Raw genomic sequence first — 22,043 nt, 5'->3', positions numbered from 1 at the left:
CATTTGATTATTCCGTGGGTGTTAGTTTACTTATTAATAGGTGAGGCTGGGCTGCTTGATTTTAAAATTATTTTGGAGAAAAGTCTTACATAGAATTAACTTTTTTTTCTAGACAACATAAAATATATCTAAATTATAATTTAAAAATGTAACTTTGAATATTACAAATCCCAATATGCGACTTCAAGCCATTTGTGGTAATTGGGACTTGAAAGGCTAATGGTATTGAGCCTCCAAATATGGAAAAAGAAAAATAGTTGAACTGAGGTGTAGACGTGGACGATGTGGTTGAGGTTTTTTACTAAGGAATAAAATTAGAAATTTTATCTCAGCATAATTGCACACCATGTGAATTGCAATTTCCGCAAGGGGGTGCTATTTTCAAGAAGAATGGGTCTCACTTAATGAATAGTAACTTGCATAAAAAATTAATATTTTGGTATTTATAGTAGTGTTAGAAATTATATGATGTGGTGGATTGTATATGTTTAGTGTATGCCTCATACATATCAAGTTATGTATTTACCCTCAATTTAATATTTTTTATTAATGTACATCATACGGCCCCCTACTCTCGAATGGAATACGCCCACCTAGTATAATATTTTGTCCGAGAGTAAACACTCTTCAGAATTGAGTTAACACATGGGAGTGGATGGGTGGGTAGTCGTTTATTATATTTTCAATTCATTGGGGGTGTGCGAATGCTTGGCCAACAGTGTCTGGTGCCCGGCTCGAGCTGGGGGTTCACTAGGTGGTGCACCCCAAGCCCAGCTCGAGGCAATTCGTTGGTGCACCCCGAGCCCAGTTCGTGGCATTGCCTTGAGCTGGCGCACTCCCGAGCTGGTGCGGCGCACCAGGTGATGCAACTAGAGCCCTCCTCAAGCTTGGCTTGAGTCTTCAAGTGTTGGAAGGAGGTGTACCTTGTTGTGTCTGATGGGTTTTGAACCCAGATCAAAAAGGTGAAAAGTGGTTACTTCAATCACTACACCATCAAGCATTTTTTGATCATATTTATTCTCATTCTCCATTAGTAGACATTATTCAGGGTTTATTCAGCGCCGAATTCTTTCATTTGTTTTGAGGATTTCGACGTCATCTCCAAGAGAGACTCCCGTAAATAATTCTTACATGCGGTGATAGAGCCCCCCAAGACTTTGGAGAAAGTGAAGTGGCGCATTTTTTTTTTCCAGGACGTTGCCTTTTGGGGTGATTTTCTCACCATCCATAGTTGAAAATTTTGATAGGTAATTCGATAGTATTCCATATTCATAAATGTAGTTACTGCACTAACTAAGCTATTGTTTTGTTCTCTTATGATTTATATTCATCAGATGTTGCCTTAAGGGATGTTTTTGCTCATGCCCCGGAGTTAGGTTTTTACCAACTTCGAAAGGGGGGGCAAAACTTTCCGAATCCAATATTTTTATGAGGGAACATTGCCTCAAGAATTTGATAAGGAGATGTTGCCTCAAAGGATACTTCATGTCCCGGAGTCGGTCTTTTACTAACTTCAAAGGGATGCAAAATTTTCGGGGCGACATTATCGACGAGGATCTCAATGAAAGTTCCATTTAGAGGGTCCCGGGACAATAGTGATTTTTGTCTGTATGACAATGACGATTTTTGCCTCTAGGGTCCTCGTGAAACTTCAAGGATCTCTACGTCTAACTCCGTTTCGTTTGTTGGGACTACGACAAGAAAACTAACTTCATTACTTAAAATTTGAAGTACATTATTTTTGGGAAAATCAAAAGAGAAAATTATGTTGAGCTACTAGAGTTTTCTCCTATTACAAGTGAATAGCCAAAAACTGATTTTTCCGCTACGTCAACTCTGAGTTACTCCTTCGTGGCTTGTTGATCTTTTTGAGGTCACGGGATGACTCATGTGGTAGGATAATTATCATTACGAGGAGTTGGCACATTCGGCCCACGGTCAAACTGGAGTCCTTATAGATAGTGGTTGACATATTCCTTTAAGTATCCCCGTTGGATCAATTTTTCCATCTCATTCTTCAGGTGATGGCATTTCTCCATCGAGTGTCCCCTGTCCCGGTGAAAACGACAATACTTATCGGATTTAAGTCTCTTGGGATTATCTTTCATCTTTGCCGACCATTGACTGATTAGCCCTTACTGTTCCGCCACCATTAATATCTACCCCCGGGAGCGTTCAATGGGGTATAGTGAGCAAACCCTGCCGGAGGTACATGCTTACGTTCCTCTTTCTTTTTCGACTTCTTTTTCTCTTCTCGACCCTTCCTTTTGCCGCTAAGGGAAGGATCCAAAGCATTAGACTCCTCAACCAGGATGTATTTATGGGAGCACGAGCAAATCTTCCACAGTGCTAGGGGACTTGCCGGCTATGGACTCCTTGAATCTTCTCGGCAGCAGGTTCTGTTGGATAATACTAGCCAACAACTCATGATTAACATGTGGAACCTCATGCACTGCATCTACAAACCTTTGCATGAAGTCTCTCAAAGTCTCGCCTTCCCTTTAGCGGATAGTAAATAGATATGCTGCCGTTTTCGGGACCTTTTTGTTCATGAAGAAGTGGTGCAAAAAACGTTGAACCAACTGCTCGAGGCTGGAAATAGTTCCAGTGGGCAGTTGGTTAAACCAGGCTAACGCGCGTTTTGAGAGTGTGGTGCGGAAAACCTTGCAGTAAGCGGCGTCACTCAGATCATACCTATCGATCTTGGCATAGAACTTGTCTAGGTGTTCTTGTGGGTCTCCTGTCTCATCATATTCCGATAGGTTCGACACCTTGAGACCAGTTGGGAGCGCCTCGGCCAGAATGTTTGGGGCAAATGGGTAGGAATCTTCGGTTCCTCGAGGTGGTGGGAGGCGGAAGATTCTCGATTATGGAGATTCTGATCTTGAGTTTGTGCAACTTTGGGTCTGGAGATCCGACTGTTTACTTCTTCTCATCTCTGTTCCTCCCCCTCGGGAGCCGAGGATGGCTCTCGACTTCTGCAAGGGGAAGGAGGGGGCGGGTTCACTGGTTGTTGCGCCACAAATTGGGCTACAGGTATTAAGGCTAGCAAGGCTTCCTGTGTCAGCTGAATCATCGGTTCTTGGGGCGGAGCGTCCGGGGGGAGTGCTCCGGTTGGGGGTACGGCCGGAGATTGCCGATGTGATGAGGGGACTTCCCCATTGAGGGGTGCCTGCTCATGCGTCAGGGGGGTTACCTCCTGGGATATTGACTGTTTGCCAGGCGGGTTTTGTTCCATTCTGTTCACTTAAGCTTCGCGGGTCATGTCCAGATCGTGGACGTCACGGGCTCCAGATCTGCTTTGCATACTCAGCGTCGAGGTAAATTTTTTCCATGGACGGCGCCAATGATGTGGTTGTGGTTTTTTTACTAAGGGATAAAATTGAGAATTTTACCTCGACACAATTGCACATCAGGTGAATTGCAATTTTCGAAAGGGGGTGTTGTTTTCAAGAAAAATGGGTCTCACTTAATGAATAGTAACTTGCATAAAAAATTAATATTTTGGTATTTATAGTAGCGTTAGAAATTATATGACGTGGTGGGTTGTATATGTTTAATATATGCCTCATACATAAAAAATTACTTATTTACCCTTACAATTTAATATTTTTTATTAATGTACATCAATGTACTTTATCAATTCTCCTAAATTAGTAAGGGGAGTTAATTGTTTTAATAGTTAAGCAGTAATATTGGGGGATGTTTGGTACGTTTTGTAAATTATTGGAGAATTTGGTATAATTCAGAGGCGCAAATCGAATTTTGTTACTAGATTGAATACAGCTTGATTGGAGGGCGACCATTGATTCATATTGGACGTCTCACTAGTCTACCAACTTTAATCACAAGTTTTTGGTGTGTTGCGTGTTTAGACAAGTAAGCGCAATGGAGACAGTATTATTGCGCAAGGGACAAGCTATTACGCAACTAAAATGCCCCTTTTCTTGCAAGATTAATGTTTAATTTAGCTGTTAATTACTCAATTATTTATTTGTCAAGAATAGAAATATATATTGTTGTTTATCGTATTCCATTCCGATTATAATATGAAATATTGTGATAAGGATCAAGATTTGAAATTTTAATTAATATGTACGAGGAAACAAAATGAGGTGTAGGGTGATACGAGCTATTGCTCATGAGAAAAAATACACAGTTTCTCGAACACATCACAACGAAGTACAACTCATCTTTTATAAAGGAAAAATATGAGGTCGATCCGATCTACATCCACAATTATTTAAAACACGAAGATATATGAGAATCCCTGTCCCCGAGTGGGAAGAAAGCCTATGAATGAATCTACCTCAGTTGGCGAGAAAATATGACTACAGAAGGCTCAGGTTGGTATTTGTCGAGGATGAGCCTCCTCAAAATTCTAAGATAGTTGGCCAAAATCTCTAAAGAGTCTTACCGGTTTAGAAAATTTGGGTTGGATAAGCCCCAAGCGGATAGTATTGCATTTCTTGGGGGTTGTTGGAGGATGTGGACAATCTAGTCATATCTTTAAACTTCATCGATGATTGCATGGTCATTCTTCCCATGTTGTACGAATGTTATTAACATGTTTGAGGAAGGTACTTTTGGAAGTCAAGTTGGCATGAGAGACATGTTTCTATGTGAATCAACAAGTTTTCATCAGGATTTAATCCCTTCTAACCTAATGAGTGAGTTAGTTGCCGACTTGGTGGTTATTCTCTCTCGGACCTTGTCTACTCAAGGGCCTTTCGTCGGTCCTCCATGTAAATTGGGCTTAAATGCATTTTTTGGACGTTAGTTTTAAATTTATTTATGTCGCTGAATTGTGATTATGAATTCATTATTTGAGAAGTATTTATAATAATCATGACTCAAGTCAACGTTAAAGAGAATTTTTACATTGACTATCATATATTTTTATATTTAAAAACAAATCAATTGCGGTATGATTTTGCACATATAATATAAAAAAATATGAAAGAATAAAAAATAAATTAAGTAAATATAATTTATGTTATACTAACACAACATAACTGTAATATTTTGAGGAAGACTCCATATATATGACAAACAAATTTGGATAGACCCTGGAGTCGGGTGGATTGTGGCCTTTACCAAACTAATAAATTATTCATAGAATTGAACAATCAAGAAAACCCAAATAAAATTAAAAATAAAATAGAACAATCAAGAAACCAAAAAACAATAGTAATAATAGAAAGATAGTAATAAGTGCCTAACCATGTGAGAGTGATCATATCCACATAAAAAGGTCTTTTCAGTGAGGTAATTACTTACTTACATTGACCGAAGTAAGAATGAGTTACGTAATCGGTGAACAAATGCGCATTAGGCCAAACACCACAAACCCACCCTAAACATCGTGATGGGGATTTCCATTTCTCACCTACCACGTCTCAACTACTGCCCTCCCGCCCACTGCTCCCAAATCCAACTCAGCCCACAACAACACAAGCGCCACCAACTTTTTCAACCTCCTCCTCCTGTTTTCTTGATTCTTTGCCCACACCAAACGCGCAGCCCACTTCTTCTCTTCACGGTTTTTTCTTGCTTTTTATATTCATAGTTTTGTTTATTATTGTTGTTGTTTTTCTTGGCTTGAGAAATGGAGGTGAAGATGTTGAGAGCGGCCTCTTCCTCCTTGCTCACTCCTAAGGTTTGCGCTTTTAATCACCGAGCATGGCGTATAAACTGTAGCTTTGAGTTATGCAATTCAAGACCTCCCAAGAACGGCATTCTGGCAATTCAGGCTTCTTCCGCTACAATTGGGTATTATATTATGTTATAATGCCTTTTCTTCCTTGGGTTCGATTTTTTGTTCTTCTTGTATTGTTGGGTTCTTTGCTCTGTCTGATGATGCCTGGTTGGTACATGGGTTTACTCGCTTTTATTATTTCCTTTTTTTATATTTTTGGAAAAAAGAAAGAAAATTCTGGGAGGAATTGCTGATGTAATTGAGCTTTTTGTCTGGTTTGTGTTGATCTCTGCAATGTCATGAATTGCGGCGTGGTATGATGTAAGAATTCTTGTTCAGGTAATTCCACTAATAGGATGTTTTATCCGACATGATAAGCGTGGTCCTTAATTCTCTGAAGATTTTGTTTGAATTTTCGTTCCTGAAGCTATAACTGACACTTTTCCCAAGGCTTGGATAATAAATTAATAATACACCGAAAACGAAAAGCGCCCGCAGTTGATATTACTATGCCAGCTTCCTGCTATGGTTGTGGTTGAACACATTCGTGTTGCAAGATGTAGTTCCAACTATATTCGGCATTTTTGTTAGTCCTGTATGAGCTAATTGAAGCAATTCTTCTCCACTTAGTGTATTAAGGGAGCATATGACTATAGACCCACTGCAGACCTATAAGCCGGGATCCGTTCCTCTAATCTTTTATCTATAATTATACTCCCTTTTTTTTCCAGATGGAAGCAGAGGAAATAGAATACGTTTCTTTGTAATTGTATTCAGGCATGATCGTAACGCATTGTTGAATGAAAAGATTGGTAACTATGATGTTGCTTTTTTGAAGCATTGACCGCTTTGTTGCTGACATGACACAAGAAAATCTTGTGCCTATTTCAATGATTGTCTGACTTCTATGACCTGATCAACGAAACTTGTTCTTAGCATTGTCTTGTTTCTTTTCAGATTGGCACCAAAAACTAGGGTAGATGAGACTCAGAGCTACACTCTTGATGGGATCAGAAACTCCTTGATACGGCAAGAGGATAGCATTATATTCAGTCTAGTGGAGAGAGCTCAATTTTGTTACAATGAAGAGACTTATGATCCCAATGCTTTTGCGATGGATGGCTTCCATGGGTCTTTGGCTGAGTACATGGTCAAAGAAACTGAAAAGCTTCATGGCAAGGTAAGCTCAAACTTTGAACCTTTCTTCAAACTTTGAATAGTAAGAATATACATATTGAACTGGTATCTGGTATAGGTTGGAAGATACAAGAGTCCTGATGAGCATCCTTTCTTCCCGAATGACTTGCCTGAGCCACTGTTGCCACCTCTGGAGTATCCACGGGTAAATTATGGATGTCCTATCACTTTTAGCACTATAAAATCCAACATCTTCTATTAAATCAAACTCATAGTGGAATTCATGCTTGTTCCACTATGGCAACCATGTATAAACTATTGATGTAGATTAATAAAAAAATTGAGGCATTTCTTGATTAGTACTTCTGGGAGTCTTTGCATCCAGCATGTGTATAGCATTTTTGGTCTTTGCCACCCTCATTTTTCTATGATCAAGTTGACTCTTACGGGAGGATGTTGTTGGAATATTACAGGTTCTGCATCCAGCAGCAGATTCAATCAATATTAATGTCCAAGTATGGGACATGTACTTCAAAAATCTCCTCCCTAGATTGGTTAAAGAAGGTGATGATGGTAACTATGGATCAGCTGCAACTTGCGACACAATTTGCTTGCAGGTATATATGGTTTGAGGCTCTATCTTAATTTACAAAGTAAGAAAATGAGTTGGTCAGCCATTATTTTATTCTGAGCATATGTGGCAAGCATCTAATGCGGCTATCAGATGACTATCATATACTTCCTTATTTATGTGGTAAAATATATAAAGAACAGGGCCCCAAAACTTCCGAATTCAGGAATGTAAACTCTTATATTTGTCTTCGGCCTCTTTATAAGCTTTTTTGTTCGTTATAGATAAGGTGACTTCTGTAAATGGTTGAAGTGTGTTTAAATTCCTTTGCGTTATTTGTAATCTCGCCTTCACTCCAAAAGCCAACTGTATCATCTCTTTTCAAAGCTATCATATGCTAGAGCTTGCTCTTAAATTTCAAGAATGTAAGCGCACAAGTGGCTGACTGCTAACTTCCATTTGTAGACCCTGTCAAAGAGAATTCACTATGGTAAATTTGTAGCTGAAGCAAAATTCCGTGCGTCCCCCGATGTCTACAAAGCTGCCATTAAAGCACAGGTCAGTTGATTTTATTTAAAAAACGCAGACATGCTAGAAACAGAATATTGTCGGTGACTGTTTCACCAAATACATTTGCATGCCAATGATGCAGGATAGAACCCGACTGATGGATTTGCTGACATACCCAGCAGTAGAAGAGGCAATCAAACAGAGAGTCGAGATGAAAACCCGAACATACGGGCAAGAAGTAACTATGAACGGAGGGGAAGATACAACTGACCCCGTCTACAAAATCAATCCAAGCCTAGTTGCTGATCTCTACGGGGACTGGATCATGCCACTGACGAAGCAAGTCCAGGTCGCGTATTTATTGAGAAGACTTGATTAAATTGAAGGAAGAAAGATGTTGATAAGAAGATTTCTGCAATATTTATGTAGATTACTGTCTCAGTACTCTGCTGTCTATATTGAAGTAGAAGCTCGCGAACGTGTTATAAAAGTCATAAATCAGTATATATGATTGTCAAAGCTATGAATGTGTATTTCTAGGATTCTACCTCAAGATATTCTGGAAAATTATGAATATGATTATCTTTTTTTAAAAAATTCATACATTTCTTTGTCGATCAACCGACAAATAAAGCATGATTTAATTACGGGCTCTTTTTATATGAATCGAGTGTGAAAAGTACTAAAATTTAATTTTATAATTGATCTGATATATAAGAGAAATTGGATGAATGCGAAGGAGTTTGGGACCAGAAAGATAGAGAAAGAGGGTTATTTTGTGGAGGACAATGAGTAGGCCCAGCCCATGTTGTTCAGTATCATTAGCTCCAAATTGGGCCCACTATGCTTCCAAAAACCACACTACTATTATAAATGGACGGAGCCCATTTGGATTTTTCTCTCAAATTGCACTACACCAATCTTAATCAATCTGTGCCCTAATTTTGGCAATTTGATGATTACAGTATCCCCCACTATGCTCCTCATCAATAATCAACTGAAAAATACCAAAATAAAAAGACCCCTACACACAATTTGTAAAATTTGACAGGTTACCCGATAAACTAGTTTCATTCAATAAATTTTACCATTTTTTTTTTCTTATTTTATGTGGATGTACAAATATTTTGTTAATAAACATCATGTAATTAATTAATATCTTAATATAATAACATAATTACTACTTTCATGAAATTAAGGCTTCAAGTGTGGGGAAAGATTAATTGAGCGTGGCAACTGGCAACTGGCAACTGGCAACTGCCACATCATAATCCGCAACAAGTAATGGAGTAATTGACTCCGCCATCAACACGCTTCCAATCATTGTATGAATCCCAACTATTTTATTTAAATTAAATATCACCTAATTCGATTTAGGTGCCTTTCCATTTCTCATATGTTTTTTTTTATTTTTAATAGTCATCATTACACTTTTCTTTCTTGATATCTGATATAACTGTACATCGATGTTAATTATACGTAAATTATTTTAAATTTAAAAAATTACATCCAACATTCTCGAGGTTTGAGAAATTACAGTATTTGTAATTTTTTAAATAAGGGGTATTCGTAATTATGCTAGACATTTGGAGAGGTTGTTGTAATTTTCTCTTATAATTATTCAAATAATAAGGAGATATTTATAATTATAATAAATTTTACAAAAAAATGTATTGTAATTTATTTTAAATTATTATATAATAAATAGTGGAGAGTGTGATAGTAAAAAATTATGGAAGGCCACTGAGAATGAGCTGTACAATTGCAGTTTTGAACGCGGGCCGTTGATTGGTTCAGATTATAAGGAAAGAAAAGAGAGGTAGGAGGAGTAGGAGTCTTGCTTTGCAAGATTTTCACTACTCCCCGCAATTGTTTAGTATTTACAAATTGGTACCTTGGGTTCACATATTAACAAAAACAGGTCACTCCTTCATGCATACAGATCTGCACTCTACCCCACACATATATACCGACGCGCCTTATTTAATTAATTAATACTGACTGCTCTCTCTCTCTCTCTATATATATCTGCTTTGCCTCCGCTCCCTTCTAGACTCTCACTGACTATACACACTCTTGAGTTGTTCGTTTCTTGTTCCGGAGAAGTGAGGAGACATGGACGCCCTAAGGCGGCGCATTGGACTTGTGGCGGTGGCCTTTATGTTTGCGGCGGTGATGTTGCAGGAGGTCGCGGCGGTGCGTTACATTGTGGGTGCCAATATGGGCTGGACCTCAAACGTCAACTACACAATTTGGGCTCAGGGCAAGCATTTCTACAATGGGGATTGGCTGTGTATGCTCTCTTTTCTCCTACTTTCAGATCTGCTCTTTTCTGGATTCTTTTTCTTTTCAAGATTATTTGCCTATTGGGTATGGTTGCTGACTTCCTCTGCTGAAAATATTTTAACTTGGAACTCAGAGTAGATGTACTGTTTATAGCTTTTGTAAATAAATGGTGTTATTATTAGAATGTTGAACTTAGATGGTTTCTTCTTTTGGTCAATAATTGGGTCATTTGTCTGATTTTTTTGTTTCGTTGCTATTAGATCTGTTGTTTTATCTTACTCCCCCGTGTGTCTCTGTTTTACTTGCTTCAGTAGTCGTTGCTTTCTTGAATTGCTTAATTTGGTAGTTCATGTCGGAGCTTTCTGTAATGTTCTTTTTGATATAATTCTTGGATGACGGTTCTTTTGCTTGTTCTTATCATTGAAGGAATTCTGTCGGCCTTTTCTGCCGCAGTTCTTGCTTTATGGTAAACACATATATGGGCATCCTTCTAATGTTAAAGAGATGAGGATTGTGAACTTTGTTGCAGCTTAGTGGCAAGAATAGTTTTTTTTTTTTTTTAATTTTCTTACAAACTTGATTTTCTCATTAGATTTCTGCTTCCGGTCTCATGCTACTTAGCAAATCAGCACGCATCAACGAGTTGAGTTGATGAATTAATAATTTAGTGATTTGTGGTGGTGTTTTTCTTATTCATCCATCAAAATCTTGTTCAAGCTGTTTCCCTGCATCTCCATGCCTGGCTGGGTTTAGTCATTAATGCTCTTGATTTTTATCTCCAATCTGTTTGTCATTTGATGTGTTCGATCCTCTAACAATCATACACAGATATCATGAAGTTATGGTTTTTCCATAAGAAGCAATTATGAAGAAGTCGACCATGTGGTGGTTCTTGGATAGATTTAGAAATTGCAAATATGTTTTCTCTGTGATTTTGGAGGAGTATAAGTTTTTAGAGCCCAGTTGTCTCATTCTTCGTGATTAAGTCTGAAACCCAGTTTGTGTCTACTCGTCAATAATGACTCTCTATCTTGTCAATGCATGTTGGTCCATTTTCAGTTTTTTCCTTCAAACAAGAAGCCGTTTTTAGCTAAATGTTGTCTTTGATAAAGACAGTTAGTGGGCTGGGATATTATTGTGAAACACACTCATTGAAATATCAAATATAACAAAGAGCAAGACACATTAATAGAAGCATTTTGTGGCTGGCCTTACTGCAATGTGGATTTACTCGAGACATGCAGTCCAGCTATGTTAATTGCAGCTAATAGCAACCAAAAGCGTGCTACTTGTTCGTAATTTATTGCCAACAAGTTGATAACATGTTTCTTCTCTGTCCGTAGTCTTGTTCTTGTTTGTTTTATCATTAACATGTCGGATTGTAGTCTTTTCACAATACTAATCTTGGGCATGGCTTCTAGTTTACATGGCGATAAAACTCTTAAATCTTTTTCCATTTTTTTGCGTATGGCCTCTCATTTATCATTGTATATCTTGAGTAACTCTTTGTTTCCCTTTGCAGTTTTTGTGTATGATAGGAACCAGATGAATGTCCTTGAGGTCAACAAGACTGATTATGAGAACTGCATCTCCGATCACCCACTTCACAACTGGACTACTGGTGCCGGAAGGGACGTGGTTCCTCTCAATGTTACAAAGACCTACTATTTCATCAGCGGCAAAGGGTTCTGCTTTGGAGGCATGAAAGTAGCAATCCACGTGGAAAACCCACCACCACCACCATCATCATCGCCCATAAAGAGCGCATCTCCCAGTTTGCTGTCTACACTCAGAGGCCAGATCTTTGTGCCAGCTCTTTTCACCGTTGCAGCTGTCTGGGATGCATTCGTTCTGCTCTTGTAGTTGTGTTCTTGCACAAGATGGCAGCCCATCCGTCAGTTTGGTCAATTATTTAACCCAATTGTGAAGAAATATTGAGTTTGTGTTTCATTGTTCTGTTAGTTCCCTCAATTTTTATTACTTATTATCCACCCTGTTTTGACCTGAATTACGAAATATTCAGATCAAGAAAGGTGGGGTTTGTAGCAAGTGTTGAAGACTTTTTTTGTTTGTTCAACAACTTTGAGGAAAGAAACTCTTTATTGGGGAGTTAAAAAAAGTGCTTCAATTCCATAAAGCATTGTTGATTCTTGAGCTGTAAAAAGTGGTTTAGGCGGGGCCCTAAACCATGTGGCTGCAAAACGTGAAACGGATTCTGGGCCCTTCAATTTCTACGAGACAAATGACTGTTGTACTAACTTCTCGTTGCTCACATGAAAGTTGCAAGAGTACAGTACAGACTACAGATCATATTCTCTGTTTCTGCTGTCGAGAAATTCCTCATGTCAAGTACTATAATTTCAGTCGTCTGCAAGAATATTTCCCATCTTGGTCTCTATTGAGCCCATTAGTTGCTTCGCGGACTCCTCTGCTATCAGTGAAGCTTCTTTGTTCGTGGGCTCAATTATTTCACATTGGACTTGGGCTTTTAATCTATATATAAAAAAACATTATCATGTACGAATTTGTGGTAGATAATTCCAAGGGTTAAGGAACATTTTGTAGTCTCACACAAAATGCATGTGGTCTCTAAAACTTGACTGTCCAACTGTAGTGTGGGGAAATTCTTATCTGGATTGAGGTTGCTCAGATTTGAATCAATTATACAATAAGTGTAATAATGTATTGTGTGATTGATGTATAATTCTAATATGTATCACACTTGTCATGTAATTAATTTGATTTCCACCAAATATGATTTAGATGAGAATTTTCCGTTTTGTGGAATAGCATGAATGTGGCGTGCGACTGTTATGTTAGTGTGCTGGCTTTTAAATGGTGCCACCATTTCTTGCCAAAATTGGCGTTCCTCACGATTTATTGCTCCTTTCGTTTGCTACTATATATAAACTGCTGAGTAAACGTTTCTTTTCTGTATAGCCTTCTCAACTACACACATATACACACACAACAGACGGTGGTGGGATGGGGTGGTGTTGGCGGCCGCTATGTTGACAAGCGCGGTGGTCGGTGAGCTTATCAAGGTTGGAGGAAGGGCAGGGTGGGCACAGAATGTTAACTACACCGAGTGGGCTGCTGCTCGCCATTTCTATGTCGGCGATTGGCTCTGTAAACAAATCTCTCTCCCTCTCTCTCTATATATATACAATAAAAATGCTATGTTTTTCTCTGTAAGTAGCCAAGTCTTTTTCCTTTACGGTCCAGATTTTGTATTCGACAAGCGGTACTACACGGTGCTGGAGGTGAACAGATGGAATTACGAGCAATGCAATGATTCGGAGTTCATAAAGAACATCAGTAGGGGTGGGAGAGATGTGTTCAATCTGACGGAGACGAGAGCTTACTATTTCTTGAGCAGTGGAGGCTACTGCTACCATGGAATGAAGCTACGCATTCACGTCCAAGAATTCGTGCCACCTTCCCCTATTAATCCTTCTCCATCATCCGCCAACAATGCAGCAGCCATCTCCCCAGCAAAAATCAACCATATTAATGTTCTTCTCATTCTTGTTCCTTGTCATTGCTTGCTTTCGTCTTTGATCTGCCGTCTTCAAAATCGGTTACTAGCTTGGTAATTATTTGTTTGTAAGAAGCTAAATGCCAATCATCAAACGGGATATATATCTATATGTATATGAAGAGTGTGTGACACTCATTTTTAAGGTGGCGCTTTGATTGATACAATTTTTTGTAAGGATGATTTATATATAAGGATTCGATCAAATTATAAATTATAAATACATTTTTATTAAATTAAAAATTACGATTACCCCCTTTGTAGTACATGTAACCCCATTTGGTAGAATTCAAATGAATTTTATACGTGATATTCCAAAAATAAAATTTGACTAATTTTCCTAATAACTTTACAAACGTTTTGTCAGGTACAAAGAGGTGAAAAGACAGACTTGACTTATAAAACGGCATGATGATGAGGGAGACAAGAAAAGGAAACAAAATGACTAAAAATCTTGTAATAAAGGACACAACACGACAAATATAAAAATATCATTATTAAATGTAATGGCTGTTGCTTATCCAATTTATTTACTCCATTTAATTAATTAATTAATTTCATATGATATATATAGCTAGAAATATATGTTATTCCGAGTACCTATATACTCAATGGAATTTAATATTAATAAGTTGGGTGAGGAGGCCTCAAATTAACATTGGCACATGCATGACTGAAATGGGGTAGAGCCCATATGAGTTGGCCAAGTTGAACCTGTTTGTTTCAACAAAGCTGATGACCCCAATTGCCACATTACTTTGAAAATCAATTATTGACTCAATATGATATATTTATTATGTGATTGATAAATATCATTCAATTTTTTTAGGGGAACAAATGCAAGTGGCCTCATACCTCTCCCTTTCTTTTCGATTTCATAAATGCAAATGTGTGTAGACTGTGGTGGGAGCTTAGTCGGTACTTTAGACTGTGAATTCCGCGTGTTTACTATTCAATCCAAATATTTATATACCAACACTACAAAAACCGAACACTTTATGCTGGAGCTTTAGGGTTTGATAATATGAATGACAACCGGGCAGGTTTGGGGCGGATTTGCCTGAATTTGAGACTTGTCCCCTTAAAGAAACACCCTGCCCCCAATAGATTTATATCTTACCTAAGTGTCTCAACTATCGAATTATATAATAACAATAATATTAATAAATAATAAACATTTTATTTTAGGCATTTTAGATTTAACTAGTTTATTATTTTTCAATAAGTAATATCATTTTATATTCAGGCACATAAATTTTGATCTAAAATAAATATATAATGCAAAGAATACATTCAACTAATTTTTAACTAAGTAATATCAATTTAGTTGTAGGTAATCTAATATATTTTTTTTATCTAAAATAAATTATATAATACAAACAATACATTTATGACAACTAATTTTTTATTTTCAATAAGTAATATTATTTTAGATTTAGATATTCTTACATAGTTTTTGATATAAAATGTTTTACATAATTCAACCAATACATTCAACTATTTTTTTTTCTTTAAAGGTAGTATCATTTTAAGTTTAGGTACTTTAAACATAGTATTTAATGTAAAATGAATTATATAATACAAATAATCATTCAACTATTTTTTTCTTATATTTTTTATATATAGTTGGATATATACAAAATAATTTAAGAACTTATATTTAATACTATAATTTCTAATAAGCAGGTTCCTGGCAAAAACCCGAGACCTCCTTGAAACCCTGTTGGGTTTCACTTTATTAGCCCGAACCCCACCAATAGGCGTATCAAATTTGCTTCAATCAGGGCGGACCCCGACTGCCTCGACCCCGTTGCTATCTCTAGATAATAAATCTATAATGTATTTTAATTATTTCATAGTACCAAATGTAGTCCCTACATCATTATGGTTTCTAAATTTCAAATAAAAAAGTTTTTGAAAATCAAATTTCACTTAGATATCATTGTTCTACTTTTATACTCAATTTTCTCTCTGTTTTTTTTTTCTTTCTTTCATAATTAGAAATTTAGGTTGAGTTACTTATTACAGATGTACCAACTACCCAATAATCAAAGAGAAAACATTATTAGTGGTGAAGTTTGATCCTAAATTTCAGGAAAAGTAATAAGGATGTGTGATTCGGGTAGAGAACCCTTTTCATCTACACGGCATATACTTCAATGGACTGCCACCTACTTGTTGTCATTAAATGTACTTGTGCAATTTGATGAAAAGAATACATAGGGTAAGAATATTGACAACCCTACACTTGTGTAACAATTTAATGTTGAAACACACCCCATTTTTTATGTCTGCAATTACTTTATTGTATGTAATGCAGACCCGGAGTTTAATAATATCATAATGATCGAAAAATATTCTTAAAATTTTAAGATCAATAGAAGATTAAGTTATAAAATAGAAATTAGTATTTTAATACTTGATTAGTAAATTATTTGATTGAATAAATTAAAAACTTCAAATATGACGACAATAATACGAATCATGTGAAGTGCAAAAAAAGAATATTGTTTCCTTAACTGTATCGAAGGAGTTCCATCCGCACAATGCTCGTGTCTCCTCTCTCTGGCTCGTCGTCACCAGCCAATCAGACTAGGCGTGCCACACCTACCGCGAGGTTTGGCCTACACAATGGGTATTTATCACTTATCACATTTAAAGATTTGTGCAAATTTCTTAAAAATCATGCGCGAAAAAGATGATCATGCCCAGCACACCTGGACAGACTCTCACCACTCAACACGGCTTTACAACAATAGCCCAACAGGGCACAAGCAAGCAGCTCAAATTTTCCCTACTGCACCAACATGGATGAAAAGAATCTTTTCTAAGTAGATTTTTTACAGGAACGTTTCTTTCTACTTTAGCAATTCAACACCAAGTTTTGCACTCCTAGAGTTGGGGGAGGGGGGTGATGATAACCCCCTCAAATATTTTTTTCAGGTCAAGTTAAGAAGATATCCCGACTAAGCAGCCCAACAAGTTTAACCCAGCTGGCCCATGAACAAAGTAATAAGCTCATAGCCCATCTATTCTTTACTAACTTGGTAGACAGCAAAAGTGACACGTCACATGCCTTTTTGGCATCACAAAACACATTATAAAAAAAAATTCTCAACAAACTTCTCTTAGATTAACGACAACTGACCTAGGAGTAGCAGGTAAAACGAAAACCCGTAGATTTTTGACTGACTGGCAAGACTCATTCAAACAGTGATAACTTTTTCAAGATAAGTCCAAATTGCAATCCATTTTTTTGTTATGCGCATAACAAGATGCAACTCCTTTCAAGATTCACTCTATAGCGACTTATAAATAAAGGCATTTATACAGTTATTTTGGTAACAAGTATCTTATACTCTCACATCCAATTGTCTCACGATTTTCAACTATCTTCAATGTATTTTTGCACTCCATACGACTTTTATCAGATTGTCATCATATTCGGTAATTATTCTCTCAAAAATTTTAAATTTTCTATTTATTTATTCAATCAAACAAATAATTAATTTAAGCATTAATGTGTTAACTCCTGTTTAATATATTAGTCCACACTTGATTGTAGGATTTTCAAAAAAATTATTCGACTATTATAGTGCTATTCGATGCGCATTAATATGAATCTATTTTTTATTTTCTTCTGGATCAGTACATTTTTATTTAGTCACAATAAGTGTTGTGTACGCTCATATCCAATATCCGTACTACATTATTATGACATTTGACCTCTTGATGTCAAGTACTTTGCTAGCTGTTGAGACATCACTTTTTTCACCACAATATTGACAATCGTATGCAGTTCATGTCAAGGCAACCTATGTGTCTTATTACAACAAGAACGTTAATTCATCATTAATCTTTACAATTAGGACCTAATTATCAAATTAATGAACCCAAGTAATTATAATTTTCCTCAATATAAAATAATAAATGATAATTTATTTTACAAGAAAATAGGAATGATTGCATGACGAACAGAATTGCGTCACCCCCATGTAAGTGTAATTTCAAGAAGGAACAATGAACATAAAAGAAAGAAACAGGAGTGAGGGAGTGAGTGTACTGTGTGTGTAGAGCTATTTCTTTCACGTTGAAAAAATACAAGGCCACTTTTTTAGTTGTGGGAGGATAAGACGAAAAGCCAATCACGACCGACGAGGGAAGATTTTATTAAAGAAAAGCAGACAGCAGCAAGTTGATGATATTATTTTCAGACTTCTTTTTTTTGTATTTGTAATAAATTTTTTGAAGTGGGTCCCTGGATCCTTGCACTCACTGCTGTCACAACTTGCTCGATGCATCCATCTTTCTCTCTCTTGTTTCCCCCCCTCTCTCTCTCTATATATATATATATATGTGTTTATATAATGGATTATATGTACATGTGGTGCGGCAGTGGAGTAAGTGAGAAGAAGACGAGGAAGAAACGAAACCTACTTTTTGGTGTTTGAGCAATTTGAGAGATAAAGATCACTTTTTTTCTTCCTTTGTTTTTCTTGTTTGAATTTTGGGAGAAGAGGATACAAGAAATGGGTGAGAGTACTGTTGGGGAGGCGGGGGGTGTTCCGAGACCGAAGCCGACGATCTTGGTGCCGCCGCGGGGGTCGATGGAGTCCCTCTTTACAAACGGGTCGGGTGGTATTGGGTTCAGCCCCGGTCCGATGACGCTGGTGTCCAGTTTCTTCGCGGAGCAGGGCTCGTGTTCTTTCTCGCAGCTGTTAGCTGGTGCCATGGCCTCGCCGATGGCGCCGAACTCGGGTTTCTTGTTCGGTGGAAAAGAAGAAAAGGGAGGTAATTCATGTGATGATGGGAAGAATAGCGAGAGTGGTGGTGGGTACAAGCGGAATAGGCCGATGAATCTGGTGGTGGCTCAGCCGCAGCTGCAGATGGAGAGTCTGAGCCCGCTGTTCATGGTTCCGCAGGGCCTGAGTCCGTCTGGACTGCTCAATTCACCCGGGTTTTTATCCCCACTTCAGGTAAACTTTTTTGTTAAATAACTAACTTTTGAAGTTTGTTGCTTGGATTCACAGAATTTAATGTATTGATGAGAAAATCTAATCAAAATTTCGCAAGTATCACCAAATTCTCATTTTTTACGCTGTCTCCGGTAATTGAAGTTGGGGTGTTTGTGTGAATCATTTCTGAACACAGTGTTGGTGTTGGAGAATTGGAGCCCTGGAATCAGAAGAGGAACTATTTCTGTTCAAATTTAAATCGAATTTTCATGAACACAGATCGATATGGAATTTAGGGTTATTCCCAAAAGACTGCGTCCTTTACCTGTGCAGTGCAGTGACGGTGGAATTTAGGATTATTGGAGATGCCAAAGTTGAAATTAAATACTATCTTGCTCCAAATTTATTAGGGTTAGGAAATCTCAGAGTTCTCGCCTTCACAGTCATATATTCATGGTCTGCAAAAATGTCTGGACGGTTTGCAGGTTATATATTTGTTTAGATAAGCTTTGAGAATCCAGATTCCAGCTATCTTCTCCTAAAATTGCTGGAGAATATGTTTTCATTTCGATGAGTTTAGTTTGAAGGTGGCAGGGTTACATAATCCGGAGTTGGATTTCCTCGACACAGGTGATTAATAATCGCTTCTTGATCTTCATGCAGAGCCCTTTTGGAATGTCCCACCAGCAGGCCCTAGCGCACGTCACAGCTCAAGCGGCGTTCTCGCAATCTTACATGCAAATGCAAGCAGAACTTCAACGATCTTCATCTACAGCTACTGCAGAACTGTTGGCTAACAATTCGTCCTCTGCACCCAGTGAAACTTTGGCACAGCCAACAAATCCTGTGCCAACAGAACCTGAGAGTTCAAAGATTGAGTCATCTGAAGTTTCTCAATCGGATAGCAAAGCTGCCAGTGTGGCTGGCGACAAACCAGCTAGTGACGGTTATAACTGGAGGAAATATGGGCAGAAGCATGTCAAGGCTAGTGAGTGTCCTCGGAGCTACTATAAGTGTACACATCCTAATTGTCCTGTCAAGAAGAAGGTCGAACGATCTTTTGATGGTCGTATATCTGAAATTATATATAAAGGTCAGCACAACCATGAACCACCTCAATCTAACAAAAGGGGAAAAGACAGTTCCCAGACGAAGCACGTTTTTGATTCCCAAGCTCCGACTGAAATGAACAGGTTAAATAAGGCTGTGCGTGTTGACCCTGAGCCTATCGCTACTCATAATGACGAAATGGAGGACACTGTAGTAGTAGTAGATGATGGCGACGAAGATGAACCAATCGCCAAAAGAAGGTAAATTATAATATCTTCATCTGATCATTTTTATCCTCTCTATATTCATTTGCTCATGTGGAAGGCCCTCCCTTGCTGCAGGAGCATGGATAGTGGACAGTCCGCGCCAGCCTCTTCACATCAAACGATTACAGAATCAAAAATTGTTGTGCAGACAAGAAGTGAAGTTGATCTCTTGGATGATGGATACAAATGGAGAAAATATGGGCAGAAAGTGGTTAAGGGGAATCCACATCCAAGGTATGCCAGTTGATTAACTTAGAAGTGAAATTTGTTTGGTTCTTGTTGATCTTTCAATTTACTAATCCAAATCCAAGGGCACCTAATGCATTTAAATTCTTACTGCAGGAGTTACTACAGATGTACATATCCTGGGTGCAATGTCCGTAAGCATGTCGAGAGGGCTTCAGCAGACCCCAAAGCTGTCGTTACTACATACGAGGGCAAACACAATCATGAAATCCCAACCGGAAGATACAACAATCATGGCATGGCCAATGCCAGCGCTCAGCAGTTAAAAGCACAGAAAACAGTAGCTAAGAACCGTTTGCCAAGTCGAGAAATGGACGTTGGGAATAAGGATCAGATGCCTATGACTCTACATCTCAAAGAAGAACAAATTGCCGCATGATCTCCACAAATACACGATGATATGCAGTTTTACATATCTGCTACAGAATAGAAGGCGGGTAAATAATGAACAGCCACCATCAGCTAAAAGCTTTCTGACAAACCACACATCTGAGGAGTGCGGCAACGGAGCTTCTGGCGATGCTGTAAGAACATAATGATATATAGTCTCTTCTGTATAATCGAAAGTGTTTTGTGCTCCTGTTCAGTGTTTCACCAAACATGATACCAATAATGTTTTATTGTAATCTTATCAGTTTTTCCTCATTCTTGTTTATTACTACATAAAACAATTGGTAATGTCCACCTGGTTTTGGTGGAACTTCAATCAACAAATCTTGGGCGCCACGTCTAATTAAGGCGGCCTGCAGGTCAATTTTCTTGTGTTTGCCACCCGGGCACTTCTGAAAGTGAGTGGCTTTGAAAGTTTGATACAAACAAAGCGAAAATCGCATTTCTTGGATCAGTTGTTGGCTGTGTGCAGATGCCCTTCGGATTGATATCCAGGAAAGAAGGAAAAAGGAAGCCTATTGCGGGCCCTAAATATTGGTGATTAATTCAACAACTATCTATCTAATGGAAAATGATTGTATCTTTATGAATTATTAAATTATACATAATAATATCAATATTCTTTTATTTTTGAGTATGAGAGATGGCTCTCTGGATAATTTTGTTTTTAAAGATTAAAGACAATTTTGGTTCTGTAATTATAGCTCTTTTCTATTTTAGTCTTTTAACTCCCTAATGTTGCGAAATGGTCTACTACCTTTATTACTTACTCAATTTTGGTATATTTTTTGTCGGAATTCTATTCAGGTTGCCGAAAATTCCATGTGCACTTGTAAATCAGGTGTGAAATCTTATTGGCTAATTTGAAGCTGAGTCGGCCAATGCTTTCAAATTTTCAAAAAAAAAAATCCCATGTGGCATGACTTGCCACATCACCGACTGAGTTGTTCGATGAGTTGACTAGGCGAGTAGACTTGAGTTTGCAGTGGAATCGATTGGGCAAGTTTGGGATGATGAGGCCGTGGCTGGAATTTCTCTGATGCCGGAAATTGATTGGATAGACAGTGGTGCAAGTCCGCAGGCGAATGGATTTCAGATAACTGAGTAATGGTTGTTTAAAGTCGTGATTCGATGGAGGATTGGAGAAGGCTAGAACTAGCTGGAATCTCGACGAGAACAGGTGGGTCAGTGTGCAAAAGAATTGCCTGGAGGTGGAGAGTCGATTGGTGGTACTCACAGCCGGTGGGTGTGGTGGAGAGTAGCCAATCGAGGCGGAAAAGAAAGGAGATCTAGGGTTAGCGAGATGACTTTCGACGCGTGAGTGTATGCACGTGGGAGCTCCGATGGTGGCACGCAAGCGCTGGGAGGGGGGGGGGGGGGGGGGGGTGCACCAAAC

At 38.1% G+C, this 22,043-nt stretch overlaps 4 protein-coding genes across 4 annotated transcripts; all 4 read left to right on the top strand.

The window, feature by feature from the left end:
• Positions 5,405 to 8,517, top strand: LOC105177288 (chorismate mutase 1, chloroplastic-like). Its single transcript, XM_011100379.2, has 6 exons — positions 5,405 to 5,772; positions 6,656 to 6,878; positions 6,954 to 7,040; positions 7,309 to 7,452; positions 7,872 to 7,964; positions 8,059 to 8,517. The coding sequence occupies exons 1-6, from the start codon at positions 5,609 to 5,611 to the stop codon at positions 8,293 to 8,295; spliced, it is 948 nt and encodes a 315-aa protein (XP_011098681.1). The 5' UTR covers positions 5,405 to 5,608; the 3' UTR covers positions 8,296 to 8,517.
• On the top strand, positions 9,949 to 12,305 carry LOC105177287 (lamin-like protein). Its single transcript, XM_011100378.2, has 2 exons — positions 9,949 to 10,209; positions 11,725 to 12,305. Exons 1-2 carry the CDS (start codon positions 10,032 to 10,034, stop codon positions 12,063 to 12,065), a joined length of 519 nt encoding a protein of 172 aa, XP_011098680.1. The 5' UTR covers positions 9,949 to 10,031; the 3' UTR covers positions 12,066 to 12,305.
• LOC105177286 (lamin-like protein) lies at positions 12,590 to 13,927 on the top strand. The gene is made up of 2 exons (XM_011100377.2): positions 12,590 to 13,331; positions 13,428 to 13,927. Exons 1-2 carry the CDS (start codon positions 13,211 to 13,213, stop codon positions 13,796 to 13,798), a joined length of 492 nt encoding a protein of 163 aa, XP_011098679.1. The 5' UTR covers positions 12,590 to 13,210; the 3' UTR covers positions 13,799 to 13,927.
• Positions 18,070 to 21,011, top strand: LOC105177284 (probable WRKY transcription factor 4). Its single transcript, XM_011100376.2, has 4 exons — positions 18,070 to 18,716; positions 19,359 to 20,005; positions 20,087 to 20,245; positions 20,354 to 21,011. Exons 1-4 carry the CDS (start codon positions 18,270 to 18,272, stop codon positions 20,634 to 20,636), a joined length of 1,536 nt encoding a protein of 511 aa, XP_011098678.1. The 5' UTR covers positions 18,070 to 18,269; the 3' UTR covers positions 20,637 to 21,011.

This window comes from Sesamum indicum, linkage group LG15 (assembly GCF_000512975.1).
Source record: "Sesamum indicum cultivar Zhongzhi No. 13 linkage group LG15, S_indicum_v1.0, whole genome shotgun sequence".
Taxonomy (NCBI): Eukaryota; Viridiplantae; Streptophyta; class Magnoliopsida; order Lamiales; family Pedaliaceae; genus Sesamum; species Sesamum indicum.
This window is presented reverse-complemented; position numbering and strand designations above follow the sequence as displayed.

What these genes read in the sequence shown, in the direction of transcription:
- LOC105177284 (XM_011100376.2), top strand. Translation starts at nt 18,270, where the DNA reads ATGGGTGAGAGTACTGTTGGGGAGGCGGGGGGTGTTCCGAGACCGAAG. An exon ending in GAACCAATCGCCAAAAGAAG is followed by an intron (nt 20,006 to 20,086) that starts GTAAATTATAAT and finishes CCCTTGCTGCAG; the next exon opens with GAGCATGGATAGTGGACAGT. An exon ending in AAGGGGAATCCACATCCAAG is followed by an intron (nt 20,246 to 20,353) that starts GTATGCCAGTTG and finishes TTCTTACTGCAG; the next exon opens with GAGTTACTACAGATGTACAT.
- LOC105177288 (XM_011100379.2), top strand. Translation starts at nt 5,609, where the DNA reads ATGGAGGTGAAGATGTTGAGAGCGGCCTCTTCCTCCTTGCTCACTCCT. An exon ending in CACCTCTGGAGTATCCACGG is followed by an intron (nt 7,041 to 7,308) that starts GTAAATTATGGA and finishes GGAATATTACAG; the next exon opens with GTTCTGCATCCAGCAGCAGA. An exon ending in AAGCTGCCATTAAAGCACAG is followed by an intron (nt 7,965 to 8,058) that starts GTCAGTTGATTT and finishes CCAATGATGCAG; the next exon opens with GATAGAACCCGACTGATGGA.
- LOC105177286 (XM_011100377.2), top strand. Translation starts at nt 13,211, where the DNA reads ATGTTGACAAGCGCGGTGGTCGGTGAGCTTATCAAGGTTGGAGGAAGG. An exon ending in CTATGTCGGCGATTGGCTCT is followed by an intron (nt 13,332 to 13,427) that starts GTAAACAAATCT and finishes TTTACGGTCCAG; the next exon opens with ATTTTGTATTCGACAAGCGG.
- LOC105177287 (XM_011100378.2), top strand. Translation starts at nt 10,032, where the DNA reads ATGGACGCCCTAAGGCGGCGCATTGGACTTGTGGCGGTGGCCTTTATG. An exon ending in CTACAATGGGGATTGGCTGT is followed by an intron (nt 10,210 to 11,724) that starts GTATGCTCTCTT and finishes TTCCCTTTGCAG; the next exon opens with TTTTTGTGTATGATAGGAAC.